The 19,485-nt window shown below is 44.4% G+C and overlaps 1 protein-coding gene across 1 annotated transcript in view; it reads right to left on the reverse strand.

Moving 5' to 3' along the window:
* Nucleotides 1–6,509, reverse strand: part of RAP2A (RAP2A, member of RAS oncogene family) — a 34,465-nt gene extending 27,956 nt beyond the window's left edge. Inside the window, exon 1 of the mRNA XM_045009333.1 lies at nucleotides 5,848–6,509. Coding sequence (XP_044865268.1) covers nucleotides 5,848–6,161 — 314 coding nt within the window. The 5' untranslated portion in view covers nucleotides 6,162–6,509. The remainder of the gene's footprint in view (nucleotides 1–5,847) is intronic.
* Between the last annotated feature and the right edge of the window lie 12,976 nt (nucleotides 6,510–19,485).

Here is a 19,485-nt window from a genome sequence, read left to right on the forward strand (position 1 = left end):
ACTGTGGATTTGTCTCTCCAGAGATAACATGCTTGTTAACAACAAAAAAAGCTTTTAAATATATAGAGGTGAGAAATAACAGACCTCAACCCTATTGTCCCTCTGCAAATTTGTGTACACAGAGTCAATCCCTCACCTCTCTCTAAAAGTGCAAAGTTAAATTCAATGAACAGAAGATCGTTGGGGGCGGAATAGATCTGGACAAGGAGAAGAAGTCTGGAGATAAATGTGAGAAGGGAGGGACAGGCAGTAGAAACAAAAGCGAAACTGAGAGCAGCATATTCCAGAAGTCTTGAGGTCTGAGTGTAGCCTTCATTGATTTGAGATCTACAATACCATTCTCGCACTAGAAGTGAAAACCTATAATGGCAGCAGGCTGTAAGAGAGACCCACTTTGGGAATATTTTAATGAAGTTTCTCTACCTGGGGGAAAGACAGGCATGCGTGCAAAATGCAAACAGTGCAACAAAGAAATGCAAGGTCTCGTTGCCCGAATGAAACATCATGAGAAGTGTTCCTTCTCAGGAGGAAGCTGCATTGAAGATGATGAAAGGAACATGTCTGAACATGCAGGATCTTCACGCAGGTTGGTAAACTTTTTTATTTCATACTTCTTTCCTAAGGACTGCCTGTCGTCCTTATGGACTATTCTTGAATTCTCATGTTTGAGCAAAAAATATATTTGTTACTCTATGGTATTATCATTTTAGATGTAGTTGTGATAAAAATAAATAGCTGAAATAGGCAGATCTTCCTTTTACAATTTCACCTTTAAAGCAGTATTGAGTGTCAGTGAATGCAATGTGTAATACAAAATGAGTAGTATGGTAATAATAATTAAATAACTGCATTGATTTATTTTGTTTAGGAGAATCTATCCTCAACATGCAGGATTCTGAAGACTATCCACCTTCAAGATCACCACCATTTTCTATAGTTTTAGAGTTATCTGCCAATGACAGTATTTCAGTCACATCATGTATGTCACATAGCCACAGTATATCACCTGTGGCAAAAAGAAAAAAAAATCTCCATCATCCAGAAACAACCATAGATAAGTTTGTGATAAGAACCAGTAGATTACAAAAAGTAGTAATTCATTTAAAAAATGCCCAGTTTGTTTATGCAACAAACTCTCCTTTCCATATGACTGAGAACCCATACATGGTTCAGTAATTAAGACCAGGATACAGTTCACCCAACAGAGCAGATGTTTGTGAACAAAATCGATGGCACTGTCACAGCCAAAGTTCTCAACATTCAGTTTAAGAGAAATGTTGAACACATGCTAAGTACCCTGAAGCCTATTTCTGTAGCCGTGAACAAAATGAAAGGAAATAGCTATTTTATTGCTGACGCTGTTGAAATTTGAAAGGAACTGAGTCAGATCTTAAAAAGAGCAATTCCAGAGTTAAATTACAAGCATTAAAAAAACCAATCTCCAGCTCATTTCTTGAAAATATTCTCAATACTCAGTACCAGGGTCAAACCTTAACTGCTGAGGAACAGGAGTTGGCTATGACATGGACATCCAGCAATCATCCCTCCGTAATGCCAACTATAATAAACTTCAGAGCTAAGGGTGAACCAGAAATATATGTTTGCTGATGATGTTTTAAAGAAAGTCACACCAGTGAACTGGTGGACGTCACTTAAGCACTTGGATTGAGAGACTGTTGAAGTGATAATCTCACTTTTAACAGCAGTAGCTTCTTCTGCCAGTGTAGAAAGAATATTTTCTTCCTTTGGACTAATTCATTCCAAATTGAGAAATTGTTTGGGACCTGAAAAAGCAGGAAAGCTTGTTTTTCTTTTCAAGATTATGAACAAACAGAAAAATGAAGGTGAAGATAACTGAGTTAGCTGCAGAAGCCAATATTTTAAGTTTCTCATGTTGACTTGGCTGACGTAGTCGATTTTTTAATATTTCATTTAAACTATTTTAGTTAAAAACAATTTTAACAAAAACAAACCTGATTTTAAAAAACTTGAATGTTTAGCTAAATTAAAAAATTCATATGCTTGTCTTGTTATAATATTATATGTTTGCTGTTGAAGAAAAAAATCCAGAATACATAACAGTGTTTTAGTTTAAATAAATGTCTGGTGATGTTCTTCTCCTAATACAGCATGGCAAGAAAATCCTCCAAATAATAATGATTAACCTGTTGAATTGGAGATATTTATGAAATCACTGGGAGGTGAACTATCTGCTTCAATTACCTTTGGTAAATGAAATAACCAAACAATCATTCATTTTCTGATATCGCTGTAAAACTAATCTGAAAAGTTTTCAAAATAAATCAGTTTAAAAATGTATAGTGTGTACCTTCTAAAAATGAAACCTCCATCTATCTCTGAGTTGAAGAATATGTATTAAGGTTATAACAACCAAAAAGAATGCACTTTTATATAAAAATCCTTGATTACATCATGTCTTCCTGACTAGTGATTTAAATCATGATTTAAATCCTGACTGGATCCATGACACGGGCTCAGCTGGAACAGACAGAAGTGAGAAGCGTGCAGAGCTGGAAGTGCTTCAACCAAGTAAGTTGATGGGCTAAAATCACTTCTGCACAGAGGCCCAGGAAGGACCAGAGTAGCTCCAAATAGTGAGGCGCTAAGAAATCTGGGATACGTGTCCAGAAACCATAGCATCAAACCCACATAACTGCAGCGTCTGTGTGAACATGGCTATAGGACAAGGGTTGTGTGAGGCTGTGCACTGTGGACACTCAGAGGCAGGCTTGGCTAGCATGTATGTGGACACATTCTAGCCAGAACACGGGTACACACTGCAGCATAGGAACATATATAAACTGTGGGAGCTGCATTTTAACACTCTCTCTATAAATCCTTTTGAATCATGCGATATTTCACCTACTAATGTTAGAATTTATTTAACCCCGCTCAACAAAAGGAACATTTCTTGGCTTGTGCACTCACTAGCTCTTTTTTGTTAACCTAGTTTATTTTCTTGAAAACCTATTGGGGTGTGTCACTTTCAATCTTTGTTTCATTGAAAACTGCTGTGCTTTTACCTCACTCCTGACTCTTGGTAGCACTGGTCTAGCAGCTTAGCCTTGTCCAAACAAGTAAATTTCCTTCAGACAACAATCCAGCTCCTTCTGAAATTAAGTGGATTATTTACGTAATGTAAACAACACACAGTTAATTATGTTTCCACGTTTGCCCACCCATTTTGTGGGGGAAAAATTCTCAGTGCAATAGTATAATGTAAGCATTCTTAACATTTTTGTATCTTCTACTCAATGGCAAAAAGGTAGTATTTGCTTCTCTTTGCCCACTAACACAGAATCCATCAAGGGCCACTGGAAGCTGTGCCCACACAAAGTCTAATATTTCTTGCACACACAAAGTTTCCCATCATTCAGCACGTGTGTAAGTGTTTGCAGGGTCAGGACATAAAACCCTAACCCTTGTAAACAGGACTGAGTTTATAGGCTTGTGTATATGGGGAAATTCACCACCACAACTGTACCGGTATAATTATATCACTAAAATCTCTGTGTGTACACTCTTATTCCAGTGTCTTTTTTGGTTTAGCTTATGTCACTTTCAACATTCAATTTAATGACTTTTTTTTTTAAACTTACTATGGTTACAAGTCTGTACTTAAGATTACTAAACCTAAAAAGGTTAAAATACTTAAATGAAAAATTTTAAAAAGGAACATAAAAATGCAGAAAGTGGCATCAAGACTTATAGTAGTACAGTAGTACCCCAAATGACTTTTAGCTAGCATTTTTTAACAAAATGCCTTTATTTAAAGTTGGCGTCCCCTCTTATTAAGCACAGATCAAGTCCCCATTTAAAGTTGAATGATTGGCAAAGTATTTCCATTAGCGGCTGCAGACCTGCATTAGTTTTAATTTCTGTAAAGCACTGTAGTATTATGACATCTTGCTCATACAACTATCCCACAGTGCACCTATCGCAAATGTCAAAGAGTTACAATAACAGAAGATGTAAGAGTAGACGGCAACAGAAAAAAAAGGGAGAGGCATGTGTGGATCTACTGGTAGCAGTGCTGACTGAAGTCAACTAAGGAAGTTCAAGCTGGATTCTATTCTGCTTTAGCTATCTACAAATTGTACATTTAGGTCTGATTGCAGAACCTCTGTTACTGATAATAATGTAAACTGAAAAAGTGTCAGTTAAATTTTCCAATCCCAACTGAATTTGGGATCTGACGGTAAGATCAGTTTTTGACTGATTAGCTAAGCAAATCTGATCGGAATTTAATAAACGTGAGAGTCCATAATAGCTAGTTATTTAAATTAAAAAAATCCTTAAGTGGGGAAACAGTGAATGGCATAAGGCAGATAAAGTTTAACTGACTTTCAATAGGGCTTGTGCTCTTCAATCACTTTGGTCCATGTGAAAATTCCACCCTCAATATTTAAATTTCCCTATTATATCAAATGAAATGAAGAGAAAATAATCTTCTATCACAAGTTATACAGTTATTATTACCCAGGAACTTCGAAATCTTCATTGAAATGAGAATTTTGTTTTTCCAAAATGTACTTCCCCCCCACCCATTATAATATTTACCTCTACCTTAGAAACTCAAATGACAGCTTGCATGGATAATGTAATGAACATACTTACATGATTAAATGTTGTTGCTAAGCCCTGACTACATTAAGAAAGATGGAAATACAGTTGTGGCCCTATTATATATTACATTACAAAGGGTTTTCTTCAATATCTATATAGAGAGAAAACAAGTTTCTGTGTTGGAGAACCAAGATTTAACCTTGGTTGATACTTAGGCTTAAACATGGTTCTTTGAAAGTTACTTTCATCTACACAGGCAGGAATAAACCCAGCTATAAGATGGTTTGGCCACAGGTATGTCCTCATCCACATTGACATCTCAAACGTTTCAGATGGTTGTACTGCCATTAGTGCAGCTCAACCAGTGGTAGCATTAATGTACACTGGTCACTTATATTTCAACCAGTGTCACCCAACCATTCTCAGACTGTAACTCAGTGACATAGTAGTTAAAAACAGATGGCCCATATACCCTAATTCACCAAGCACTGCTATTATGACAAAAGCTACAACAGTGGCAATACAGCCAGGGGAGATGTAAGGGAAATGACAGTGTAGAGAAGGCCTAAGCATCACAGCGTTCCTTAAACAAATACAGAGTTTTTGTACTGAAAAAGGGGTTTGTGCTCTGGTATCTGGTGAAGTGGTGTGGGAAGGTAAGGAAAATCTCTGCAGTCATCTGTTGAGGTAAATTTTGTATTCCGTTAAATACGTATGTAGCGTGCACACACGGTAAGATCCCTCTCTGCCAAATAATTGATTAGTAAAGTACTTTTAAGAAAGGATGTTGCGGGTGACATCCAAGTACCAGCTACCTCCCGCACAGCCACAGGGTTATACTAAGGCCAGCCCCTCGCCTGCACTGGGATTAGCAGCCTGGCACATTTCAGACAGGAAAATTGCAAACTTGTCCGTACCACAAAGCCCCCAGGAGGCTCAGCATCTCCTGCCGGCCCTGCTCCCATCCTCCACCCTCGGGACCAAGCCGAGCTGCAGCCCACGGCCAGCGCAAGCGGCTGGGCTTGGAGGCCCCGTTACCAGAGAGGAGTTTCCAGGACACGGGGAAGAGCGGCGAGAACCCCCCCCCGCCCGGCAATTTCTAACGAGCGAGGCACCGATTAACGCCCCGGGGGCCGCAGGGTGGGGGCAGCCCGGCCAGGCAGGGAGAGGCTGGGTGGGGCAGGGAAGCCGGGCTGGCGGCTGCAGGGCGGGGGCCCGGGGCCGGGCGGCTCCCCGGCGGCGGGGGCAGGGGGGTGTCACCTCTTGACGCGGATGATCTGGTCGCGCATGGGGCGGATGTCCTGGAAGCTCTGCTGGTTGACGAGGCTGTAGACCAGGATGAAGCCCTGCCCGTTCTTGATGTAGAGGTCCCGCATGGAGGCGAACTGCTCGGTGCCGGCCGTGTCCAGGATCTCCAGCACCGAGGGCGACGCGTCCACCTCGATCTCCTTGCGGTAGAAATCCTCGATGGTGGGGTCGTACTTCTCGATGAAGGTGCCGGTGACGAACTGCACCGTGAGCGCCGACTTCCCCACCCCGCCCGAGCCCAGCACCACCACCTTGTACTCGCGCATCCTCCCGCCCGGCGCCCGCCCGCCGCCGCCGCCGCCGCCAGCGCGAGCCGCTCACCCCCCCGCCATGGGCGCGCCCCCGCGCTGCCCCCGCCCCGCTCTCGCCCGGGCGGCGGACGCTCCTGCCGCGACAGCTCCTCCTGGGCGGCGCTGCCGGTGGTGGGGCCGCGCGCTCACGGGCGGCGGCGCAGCGAGGCGGAGATCCCGCCCCTTATTCCTCTGTCGCCAAGGCAACAACCCGCCAACCAGCCAGCGCGAGCCACGCCGCCACGTGACCCGGAGCGAAGTTGCCCCGCCAATCACAGGGCAAGGGAGCGGCGCACACGAGGCTGCTGCCGCCACCAGCTTCCTCCTCTTCCACTGTAGCTTAGGAAACAGCGACCCGCCTCCAACCCTCCTTCGGACATGCGCTTCCCCAACGGCCAACCGGAGGCCAGGCGTTTTTCACGCGCACGGCTGAGTGAGCCAATCGGAGAAGGGCAGGAGAGGGCCCGCTGGCACGAAGCACGGTGGCTGCGCCTTGGCGCTGGTAGCGCGGCACGCGCAGTTCCGCGCGCGAGGCGCTTTGCCGGTGGCAGTGCGGGCCTCGCGTGGCTGCTGTAGCCGCTCCCCGGGGCTCGCTGCTGCCCGCGCCTGACCCGGGCTCTGCAGGCGGCCCGAGTAGCCAGGGGCTGGGTTGCGGTAGCCAGCCAAAGGCACTGCCCTCCCCCCCGCAGTGCAGCGCCTCGCCGTGTTCCCTGTTATTTAACAGGAGGCTGCCAGCAACAACCCTGCCCTGGGTCTTGCGGGCTTGTGCCGCCTGTAATGCAGTGGGGCTGCGCTGCTAAGTGTTTGCAGGCTTGGGATTGTAGGCGTGAAATACGTTTCTTTGCCTTCAGGGCCGGCTCCAGACCCCAGCGCGACAAGCACACGCGTGGGGCGGCAGTTTTCCTCAGGGGCGGCAGATTGGGCCGGCGGACCTGCCGCAGTCATGCCTGCGGGAGGTCCACCGGAGCCCCGGGACGAGCGGAACTGCCGCAGGCATGACTGCGGAGGGGGCGCTGGTCGCGCGGCTCGGCTGGACCTCCCGCAGGCATGCCTGCGGCAGCTCAACCAGAGCCGCATCAGCCAACCGTCCGCAGCTGCGGGAGGTCCAGCCGAGCCGCGCGACTAGCGGACCCTCACCAGTCAAGCCAGCGGGAGGTCCGCTGCCCCCGGGGCGTCTCCCGCGCATGACTGCTTGGGGCAGCCGAATATGTAGAGCCGGCCCTGTTTGCCTTTGTTCCTAATCCCAGTTTAGGGCTAAATCCCACCTGGGATTTAGCTGATGCGCACATTTGGCAGAAGAGAGCTAAGCAGGGAAGACCTAATGAGGGAGGGACCTGGAAAGGGAGAATACTTGCCTTGAGCATTCTGGCAAGATTCTCACTCTCGGGTTTTGTTCGCCCTAACAAAAGACAAGTGGAACGCCCCAATCTCTAAAATTGTTGATCTGCAAGGCCAGCAGGAGTGGTTGAAGGTGGTGAGCAAGCAGTGCTTCATTTGTGCTGGCACCTCAAGGCTTGGAAGTTCATAGCCCTAGTAGCTCCGGGCTTGCTACATCAGTTATGAAAGTTTTTTACATTCTTGAGCCCCAGCACCTCTTTCATTACAAATTAAGCAGTGGGGGTGCCGCACGCATGCATGCGCTCTCTCTCTCTCTCTCTCTCAGTTTAAGCCCTGCCCTTAAGAGTCTTCTGGTTAGTTCCTTTTTGACTGCAGTCAGCAAATGAACTCACTTTAGGTGCAGCTCTGCTTTTCATCCTGTCTAGCTTTTAGTCAGCTTTGAGTATCCATTTGTCTCTACTTTTCAGACAAATCCAATTTTGTTTCCTTGTTAATTTTATTTTTAGGCCTCCATGCCTTGTGGTTGATGCTAAGCAGGGAGTCTGGTCTCTGGAGACCTTGGAGAACCCTTGCCCAGTAGTCAGGTGTTCTTGTACTTTCAGTGTCTACATGTCTGGTGCTTCATCTCAATGTTTTGCTTTGGCTCTTTGATTCCTTTTTCCCCTCACACCCTCTTTCTTCTGTGGCTTCAGTTTTGAACTGAAGCTTTTTGCTTCAAGGATCCCACTTTGTCTTTTAGGAGGTTGTCATACCCCCAATCTCTCAAAAAGGAGGAGGACTGCTCATTGGCATCTAGTGATGTTCATGTGGCAGAAGGATATCCAACTAATGATCTCTAGCTAATGAGACTGTTCAGTGCATCTTCTGCCTGGGAATTGGACATGGCAGATGTCTGAGTGCTCAAGTCATGGCTTCCAGTCAGATCAGAATTGAGTAGTCTAAACCATATGCCAAAGCGTGGCTTATACCTCATATGCCAAATTCTGTTCAGATAGCATTCAGAGGCTCTCTCCTACCTCGCATGAGACAGGCCAGGACTCCCCTAGCTCTGAAAGATTTGTTCCTTTGAAGCAGAGTTCAGCCCATTTGGAGACCATGCATCATTGTGGAGCAATAAGCAGAGAGGTCGCTAAGTGTGACAGATGGCCAAATAATATGTTTCTGGTCTGAAGAGACCAACAAACAAAAAAAATCAGTCACTGAGAAGGGCAGTGGCACTTCTGCAAGTGTCAGCACTTGTAGTGCTAAAACTGTACTTAACAATCTTGGCTATCATTTCCCGAACGATTCTTGAATAGTGTAGACAAATCTGGCTAGTATTTTGAGGGTGGCTCCAAATGGCCTTGGTGCCTTTATGCCAGGAATGACTGAATGAGGCATTGCTGCCAATGGCCTGTTGAGCTGGAGCTCCAATGTACTAATGGAGATCAGCTATCAGAGCGCCACTGTGTTCCATGGGTTTGCATTGCAATATGGCTGCATAAAAAGACTGCACTTTAATGGCTTCATTTTCAAAAGTGCTGAGTCCCCACCAGCAAGTGTTAGGAAAGTAGTAGCGCTGAAACCCTTTCCTATGTGGCCCCCTCAAAAAATCCACTGTTAGTACAAATGGAAGGAGGACATGTAATGTAGCATACCCTAGAAGAGAGGGAAACAAAGACAGTTGTTACAACAACTTATTGCTGGCCATGCAGTGTTCAGTTATTTGCATAATGTCTTCTCAGCAAGAACAAGTATTTGCCTTGGTGTTCTGCACTTGGGGAAAGAAAAGTATACCTGTTCTTAGGTCTCCAGCCTCTCCTTACCCTAGCAGGACTCTGTTCTCTCTCCCTTTATAGAAATAAATAAATATAGAGCCTCTTGGGCTCTCTGCCAGTTCTACCGGACTCAGCTGCTCATGCACATTACCCGCACTGTTTTATTCCTTGTCTCAGGGAGTAGTTGGCAACCAGCAGCAAGGGAAATTTGGGTCAAAGTGAGGAGGGAAGAGACTTTTCCTGGCAGAGAGGAGGTGGCACCAGTCAGGACTTCAGGCAAAAATCTCTGTCACACATCCATACAGGCAGAAAGGCTCTCTCTTCCCCAGCACAGCATCCCTATTAACCCCTCCAACTTGTTGGAAGATATCTAATCCCCAGGTGCCATCTCACTGGGATTTGGCTAGTTTCCAAACGGCTAAAAACATTTTGTGTGGACTTATTTTGGGCAGTTTTACAGTCTGTCTCACATTTTATTCTTCCCTTTTATGGTTTATGGTTGTAGTGTCACACTTCAAGGCAGAAGCCAGTTTCTGCAGTCTGTGGCTAACCACACAGTTTTATTATTCAATATAATTTCTCAACAAATGTTGATTTTTTGCTTCTGCTGACAACATAATGTCACAATTTCTTGCTAGATATTATACCAATCTGTCTTCATCTAAGATAATGTATCTGGTTCTTATTTTCTTCCTCTTATACAAAGTCTTTATCAATTTCTCTGGGCTCATACTGCATACAAGCTTTGTTGTTCATGCAACAAAAATTACACTATTAAAAATTAAGGTTGTGACAGAAAACAATAAAAGCAAAGAACTGCATAGCTATGGATGAAAGATTCCCTCTAATATGAGTACAACAGGTTGTATAAAATAAAGGGCCATCTACTTTACAAGAATTGTGCTAGAAAACTGTTCTTTTCTACCCAGTTATAATGTAGATTTTTTTTAATCAGCAAGGATGGAAAAACACAGCTGAACTGTATTTTTCTGTCCATGCTGGCAATCAAATTTGTCATAATGTGGATTGCCCTGAGCCATGCACTAGCATAGTTTTTTATTATGAAGCATAGATAGGTCTTTAGTTCACATTGTTAGAGGAAAGGTTTAATTATTGCTCTAACCCTTTTTGTTGAATGCGCTGGTATTCTCATTAGATCCAAAAAAATAATGGTTAATCCATAGGTTAGGGTGCTGGCTGCTGGAAGAAAAGATGACTGGGTTTTTTCTCTCTCACACTTTTTAAAAGGAAGAGCACAAGACAGTTGTTTTTATGAACACGTTAGGGCACGGTTCTACTTTGTTTTCTACTGCCTAAGGCTACAATGAGTTCTGGGTGAGTAGACCCTTGCATCTATGCAGAGCCCCTTCAAAGTAAACAGGGCTTCATGCATGCAGAAGAGTCCATCTACCCTGTGTTTATGGCAGAATCAGGATCCGAATTTGCGATGAAGGAATGTAATTGATAGCACTCGCACAGGCAGATGTCAAAGGACTTTCTAAACAGTAATGAATTAAGCCTCATAACATCTCTTGCAATAGATAAGTATGCCCATTTTACTGTTGGGTAAATTGAGGCACAGAAAGGTTAAGGCCCAGATCCACAAAAGGACTTGGATGTTGAGTGTGACAGTGTCCAGAAAAATCACAGAAATAACCCTGCAATCCAAAAAGCTTGAGTTAGGCATCTATTCTCCTATATAATGAAGGGGGAGAGAGGCACCTGGGAATGTGATCTGCAAAGCCAGCACACTAGGCTGTGAGCCACCTAAACTAGAGCATGGGAGATGCTGAGCAGAAAGGTGTATGCTAAGCCCCACACTCTCGCAGAAATAGGCGCCTAAGTTTGGGTTGTAGGGAGATTCCCATTTCTATTTGCAATTCACAAACCAAGGGAAGATAAACCATTCGCCGCCTGAATTGCATGTCAGGTTGCATGCTGGTAGAGGTTCTCAGAGGCCACCTACTGGATTGGCCCCTCAGGTGAGTTCACATTAAACACATGAAGCAGGGGAGGAGGATGTTCTCTCTTATAACCGGTAGTCTAGTGGGTACAGTACTCACCCAGGATGTGGAAGACTCCCAGTTTAAGTTCTCCCTATGCCTGATGATGAGGAGGTTTGAACAGGGATCTGCCACCTCTTAGTGAGTGCCCTAACCCCTGGACTATGAAATATTCTGATATGGGTCTTCCTCAATCTCTTCTATTGAAGTTGTTCCACTTTAATTAAATGAATAATTAAATCTGAAATAGGCCAGAAAAAATGTTGTGACTCTATGACTTGCTGGTTAGAGCAATGACCAATATGGCAGTGCCAGGAAAAGAACCCAGGTCTCCCAACTCCATGTCATGAACTTTAATCACTGGACCATGCATTCATTGGTTTACTGTCTGATTTGGCATGCTCTGTTGTATAATTTAAGATTGAAGATAAGCTCACTTTGCTTAAAGTAAAACTATTTATTTCTAAATTTCCTAAAATATCTCTCAGCAAATTTAAATCTGATGTTTTTCATTAGTAAATCCTAATGTTAGGAGAATTTAAGATAGAAGAAAAAAAAGCCAGCTAAATGGTAAAAGGGAACATAGGAAATGCCAGACTGGATCAGACCCATGGCTAAGGCTACGATGAGGTCACAGATTCTGTGATTTTAAGAGATGTCCGTGAGTTTGGGCTTCAGCCCCAGGGGCAGGGCTTGGGGAGAGAGCCCCACCTTCACCCCCTGCCTCACCTCAGTGGGCCATCCAGCTTGTGGGTCAGTGTCAATGCCTCTGCCTTACATTGTAAAACTTTGTTAAATTGGTACACATTTTTGTTGTTGCCATGACTATACCCTGATTTTGTACATTTTTCCCATGACCTGTGAATTTTGCCTAATTTTACCATGAGAAATTCATATCCATGCCCATGGTTCATTTAGTCCAGTAACCTGTCTCCAGCAGTGGCCAGCACCAGATACATCACACAAAGGTGTAAGAACCCTTTAGTAAGCAGATGTGGGATAATGTTCCTAACTCCTATTAAAGATTGGTGCAAGCCCTGAGCATAAGGTTTTTCTCTCTCCCCCCACCCCATACCCTTTTTTAGCATTAACTGTTAGAACTTTGGATATTCTTATTAGCCATGAAAACGTCCAATTCCTTTTTGAGTCTTGCAACGCTCTTGCCAGCAGTGGCATCTAGTGGCGTTGTATTTCAGCCAGTGTATGTATTGTGTTAAAGTGTTTATACTATTCCTAATTTTACATATTTTTATGTCTTATACATCTCCTGTCTCATGTAAGCAATCCACATCTTTTCAGTCTCTCTTCATGTGAGAGTTTTTCCATGCCCTTAATCATTCGCAGCTCCTTTCTGACTCCCTCCTGTTCTTCAATATCCTTTTTGATCTCTATGCTCCAGGCGTAGTGGGTGTGCCATGGGTAGGTTAGCGGTGGGGGAAAGAGTTATTTTCTTCTCATGGTACTCACATTTGTTCCTCACTGGTTCTCAGAGGGTCCCCTAGAGTGATGCTTAAACCTGTCACCAGTAAAGACTTGCACTGCACCACAATCCTGACTCCTTCATTTGCTTTACTATTTATCTGATTCAATAAGTACTTAACTTTTATATATTATTAAGAAGTACAATTTGAAATATGTGCAGAATAATAGCAGTAGCAGGCACATGAAACTTTTCCCTTAGCAATAATTTAGTGTTCTTGTCAGAAAAACAATTCAGATTTAATCCTATCATTTATTTCACATGGTGACCAGATTAGTACTGTTGCAAATCAGCAAAGCTTTCTATTATCACCTAATTAATGCTTGCTCTTGATTTTACAGAATATCCAAGTAATGGATGGAATCACAGAGCTCAAATAACTACAATGGTTTGAAAAAAAATATGAACCCTTGATCCAGTCAAATACCCATCTGTGTCAGGTGATAAGGTCATTGTATTTAATTGAAGCCCTCGGTTACATTTAAAAAAGAAATTACCCCTTTTTTTAGCTGCACAGGAACATTTGATCGTGCCATTTCTCAAAGCTCTAGTGAAATGTAGATAAAAATACAGTGTATTAGCTAGTGACTTGATTTTGTTGTTTTAGTGTTTTTTCAGGGTCTGTTGCTGATATAGTGTGGTGTTTTCAACAAAGCTTTGTTTCTCATACATGCAAGAAAGAACCCTCAGTCGTTAATAGTTTTAATGAAAAGCTTCCACTCCATATTTAATTGATCTGAGAAATAGGTATTTATCTACCAACGAAGTTAGGTTAAATGTCTGCGTGACCGTGTTCGCTGTCTGTATCCTGAGACTGCTCAACCAGGGCAAACTGCAAATAGGGCAGATGATCCCTCAAACAAGTGGTTTATTCTGTAATTAAATTTCACCAAGCCAGTAACCAAACAGCTTCTGTAATACCTTACCGGCTACCAAGAAATACAGTCCCCTGTAAGCAATGCAGCCTTTGGCTCCCAGACAAGTCTAACAGAGAGAGGGTTACTTAAAACCTTACTCATCCTATATTAAGTTCTACCAATCACAAGAGATCAGACACATTACCTACTAGGACAATTAATATTTCAGATCTTACCTAAATACATGCTTACATCCAACCCTTATTAACTAAATCTAATATTTATTGAAAAAGAAAGAAAAGAGATACTGTAGTTAAACTATCATTGCACATACAGATACAAAGTTCTTAGGTCAGTTTCATAGCAGAGATGGTGAGGCTGCTGATTTGTAAAAGTCCTTCTAGAATCAGGTCAATAGGTTATAGTCCAATAGGCAGCCCATGTGCAGAGTTTGATCAAATTCTTCCATGAGAATTTGTAGGGATAATCCAGAATAGACCTGGAGACCTCAGTCTTGCAACACAGACTTTCCCTGACAAAGTTTAAGCAGATCTGAGATAGTAAAGATCAGACCCACAAGATCCTTTATAGTTGACATTCAGATGATAAGCCTCTTGGCAGCAAATAACCACAGCAGGCATTCCTTGGATGAAGAATAGGTAATGTACATTGTTGCTTTGAAATAAATCTCTATTTCCTAGGCATACACTGATAACTAGTTCCATTCATTAGCATACAACAATCATTCAAACAATTCATAGGTAGTTTACTACAAACTTTAAAGAGAAATAAAGACAATGATATTATTACACCACAAGTTCCATTTAAATGTAAATATCCCTTTTTGATCTCTGAATCAATAGAATATAGTGATGAAATATTATAGGCAGGAACAAAAGTTTAGCATCTACAAGCTAATTAGATCACATTGTTAAACTTCTAACAAGGTATAGGTAAACACAGACAAATACAGTTAGTATCTATTTCTAATTCTCTAACAATACAGGCCCTACAGTTCAACAATTCTAGTTTACATAACATGGCTTTGCTAACTATCTATAAGCAGTGGTGAGCTGGAGCCGGTTCCCACTGGTTCACGGGAACCGGTTGTTAAATTTAGAAACCCTTTTAGAACCAGTTGTAAAGGGCTTTTAAATTTAACAAAAGCTCCAGCAGCTGCCTGCCCTGCCCCCGTATCCAGCTCACCTGGCTCCAGCTCTGCCTCTGCCTCCTCCCCCTCCGAGCTTTCCGCGAATCAGCTGTTAGCGTGGGAAGCCTGGGAGGGCTGAGAAGGAGGCCGCAGCTTCCTGCAGGTGAGCTGGGGCGGGGTGCAGGAGGAGGGCTCTAGGCGCCGCGTGTCTGCGGGCAGCCCTGGCCCTGGCCCCGACTCCAGGCCAGCCCCCGGTCTCCGGCCTGGCCAGTGGCTCCGGGCCGGCCCCCGGCCCCAACTTCGGGCTGGCCCCTGACTCCAGGCTGGCCCTAACTCTGGCTGGCTGGGCGGTGCAGCTCCGGGCCAGCCCCCGGCTCCGGGCCAGTCCCTGGTCCCCGGCTCCGGGCCGGACCCCGATTCTGGGCCGGCCCTAACTCTGGCCGGCTGGGTGGCGCGGCTCCAGGCCAGCCCCTGGCCCAGGGCGGCCCCGGCCTTGACTCCGGCTGGCCAGGCGGTGCGGCTCCAGGCCAGCCCCCGGCCGGCCCCGGTCCCCGACTCCGGCCTGGCCAGTGGCTCCATGCCGGTCCCAACTTCGGGCCGGCCCCCGACTCCAGGCCAGCCAGCGGCTCCGGCCTGGCCAGTGGCTCCGTGCCGGTCCCCGGTCCCGACTGCAGGCCGACCCCCGATTTCGGGCTGGCCATCGGCTCTGGCCTGGCCCCAGCTCTGGGCTGGCCCCTGGTCCCAACTGCGGGCCGACCCCCAATTTCGGGCTGGCCAGCAGCTCTGGCCTGGCCCCTAACTCCGGCCCAGTGCCCGCGGCTCCCAGCCCCAACTCTGGGTGGCATGGCCCCCATCTCCAGGCAGCACCGTAAGGGGGGCAGGGAGGGGGTGTTGGATAGAGGGTGGGGGGTGGACTCGGGGCAGTCAGAGGGCAGGGAACAGGGGAATTGAATAGGGGCAAGGGTCCTGGGGGGGCAGTCAGGAAGGACCAGGGGTTGGATGGGGCAGTGGGAGGCAGTTAGGGGCAGGGGTTCCAGGGGCAGTCAAGATAGAGAGAAGGGGTGGTTGGATGGGGCAGGGGTCCCGGGGGGCCATCAGGAATAAGAGGAGGGGTTGGATGGGGTTGCAGGGGGCAGTTAGGGGACAGGGAAGGGGGTTGGATGGGGCAAGGGTCCTGGGGGTGGGGTATCAAGGAACGTGGGGGGTTGGATGGGGCAGGAGTCCCGAGGGGTGGGGGGGGCACGACCCCCTTGTGGGGTGAGGAGGAGGGAACCGGTTGTTAATATTTTGGCAGCTCATCACTGTCTATAAGGAATGGCCCTGTTTACCATGTCAATACTCTTCTAATGTGTCCTTAAGGGTTATTTTCAAGTCAAGCAGCCTATTGGTTGCTAAACCCTGGCTGGCTCAGCATCACAGTCTGATATTCAGATGCAGCTTCAGGACTGAAGAAATCAGTTTCAAAGTATATAAAGATACATAACAAAATAAACTGAAAATGGCTAATTTGTGGCTTTTTTGCTTTGGATGTTCAAAAGAAATCAATTCAACACAAGATTTATGAGGAAGTGAGACAATGAATAGTCTGGTTTCGTTAGGTTGCCAGTCTGAGTATTCACCACAAGTCACACTGCTAATTTTTTTGAGTCAGACTTAAAAGGAAATGTTTATCTCCTTATTTTATAGAACAAGATTATCAGCAGCAGTGTCATACATTTAATAAGAATTGGATTTGTAAGCATTGCCAACAGAAGATCATAGTTACTGCACCTATTTCCCCTCCTTCAATCAGTTTTTTTTTTATCATTTAGTTTTAATGCAGTGAGATCTTTAAAGACTGGAGTAGTTATGTTCTGGGGAAAGTACAACAAGGTGAGCTAAAATAACCACAGTTTAAATTAGCTTTTAAAATAGGTTTTTTTCCCCTAAATAAGCAGACAGTTACCCTAATTTCTCAGACATGGTCTACAGACAAACTTGCATGGACTTAATTAAATTGTTTCCTAAAACTGATTTAGTTATTTCAGGACAAGTCTATTTGTGGAAATGCTTCTTTTGGAATAAAAGTGGCTAGCATCAATTTGCCTATTGATCTTTAGCCACTTTATTCCAAAATGAAAGTCTTCCATACAGACTTGCACTGAAATAGTTAAATAATTTTGATTCACACTGTTACAACCATGAATGAGCTCCCCCTTTTGGATGCTCATCAGGCTGCTGTAACAGACCAAACTTGGGGACAGTCTGGAACTAGATGGAATCCAGTCACTGTATCAAGTTCTGGGCTTCTATGCACACTTTCTGGGTGCAGAGCCTTTATCTAGCAACTCTTCCTGGAATATGGGATGCTGTAGTCCAATTTGTGACAGGATCCCTGGGCTACAAGTGGGACTGGGTACCGCTGTGCCCGCTTAACTTTCCAGCCTGGGCTGTGTCTCACAATGTTTTGCTAGTGACAAGCAGCAAACCTCTCCATGTGTTATCACTCAGTATAACAGCATGTGGAGCCCCACACCCAGCTTGATTGCATGACTTCTCCCTGAGACACTCACAAATCACACAGAGAAAGGCACCAGCCAATTCCCCACTCCCTTCCCCCAAGCTCCCTAGCCCTGCACCTACCCAGACTATATGTCTTGCCCTGGTCAGAAGCCTGACCAGTGTAAGTTCATTACCTACTCTGACCCTCCTTCAATGTGGAGAGGACATGTACCAGCCTTTGTAAACAAACCCACTGTTTTAGGTAAAATATAAAACAGGTTTATTAACTACAGAAAGATAGATTGTAAGTGATTATAGCCACAAAAGGTCAGACACAGTTACCAAAGAAAATAAAAGGTAAGAACACAATCTCAATCTTAAACCTTATTAGACTGCAGTATTTGGATCAAGCAATTTTTCTTATCCCACTGGATACTGCAGGTAGGTTACAGTCCTTAATATATAGGGACCAATCTCCTCAGTTCAAGTCTTTGTCTTCCCAGCATTGTTGGTGCTTCCCCCTGTGCACGTGTGTCTATACACAAACACATGCATTCAATGAAGGGTAAATAATCTATATTTAACTATGTGATTTGGGGGGGGGGGGGGAATAAAAGGCCCAAGATATCCTTAGTTGTAGTATTTCCTCCACACAGGAAGTCCTGGGGCCAGAACCTCAGAAGGTATAAATTGGCATAGCTCTATTGTCTTCCGTGAATCTACAATCAGTTTATATCAGCCAAGGGTCTGGCCTCTGGAATTTGTGGGTCAACTGTATAAACATGACTGTGTGTGTGTACCCTTCAGACTGTCATGTTCAAATAAATAATAAAGGTCCATTTCTGCCCTCGTTTACACATCTGCCTCTCCTTGATTTAAAGTGTGTTCCATGAAGTAAATGAGAGAAGATTGTAGTCAGCTCTTATATTGCTCTGTAACTACTGTATAGCTCAAAATGCTTCCTAAAAGTACCTTAACTTTCATTAGCTTCATTTTCAGATGGGGAAACTGAGGCATGGCAACGTTAAGTGATTTACTCAAGGTCAAGCGAGTCAGTGGTAGAGCAGGGAACAGAACACAGGTCTTCAGATTTATAATCCTGTGTCTATCCACTGAATGATGCAGCCTCCCTAAGTGTGGGACAATGGTTCAGAACAAAAAAACCCCCACAAAATAAATGATAGTACAAGAAGCTTTAAATGATGTGGGACAAATGTAGCATAAATAACAAGATCTCTAATCTTAGCATCAAATTCACAATGTCAATAATTTACAGTAATGAAAATAAAGAGTCCTTAAGATGAGGGTGGAGCAGAGACGAATTTGAGTCTAAAGGAAGGGATGCCCTCCGCCCGCATCCCCACTGAGGATAGTTGAGAAGTTTCAGAGTGTTTTTCCAAAACAGTCCATTAAAGAGTTTAATCTGGTTTAGAACATTGAGATGGCAAGATCAAAAAAGAGGGGAGCTACAGGAAGAAAAATGTTGGTTCCTTAAAAAGTTAAAACCAGTAAGAAGAGAGTTTGTTCTTATTAACATCATAGCATGGAAAAAAGGGGACTACGCATTCCACTCATGGGTACTGCACAGAGATTTTTTTCTTTATTTCAAAACATCTGCTGGGGAAAGCAGGAATCAAAGAGTCTTCCAATATCAGACCATTATTGCCCAATTACAATGAGGTGGTTGCCTTGGGTGGGAGTGAAGGGAGGAAAAACTGGAATTCAACCATATTCCAACTGAAAGGCAAAATGTAACAAATGACTGAGTAATTGAAAAAGTTCAAGGATATAAATGATGAACCCAAACATTGCTTGGAAAAAGGCCCTAGTGCAAGTGGAGATCACACACTGTATGGAAAGTGCACAGCAGTGGAACAGGAATACAAAGCAATTCCTCTTCAATATGGCCTGGATAGATTTAATAGCTGTACAAGCAGAGCTGGAGGCACTACTAATCACCAAAAAAGAAAAACAAATCAGCCTTTTTTTCCTTTAAGGTTTATTTAGAAACAAATACAAAGTACAGCTCTAAATGGATGAAATGTTATAAAAGCCATCTGGAGCTTTTCCTAACACTTAAAAGAAAATAAATGTATTTCATGGCTATAATGTAACAACTGGGGAGTTGTGAGTACTTAGGGTTTTTGCCTGAAAGCTCTGTGTGGAGGCTGAATGAATAGCTGAAGCAGAGAGACAGTGTTGATAATAATGAGTGGGTGGAGTTGAAGCAGACA

This window comes from Mauremys mutica, chromosome 1, assembly GCF_020497125.1.
Source record: "Mauremys mutica isolate MM-2020 ecotype Southern chromosome 1, ASM2049712v1, whole genome shotgun sequence".
NCBI lineage: Eukaryota > Metazoa > Chordata > Testudines > Geoemydidae > Mauremys > Mauremys mutica.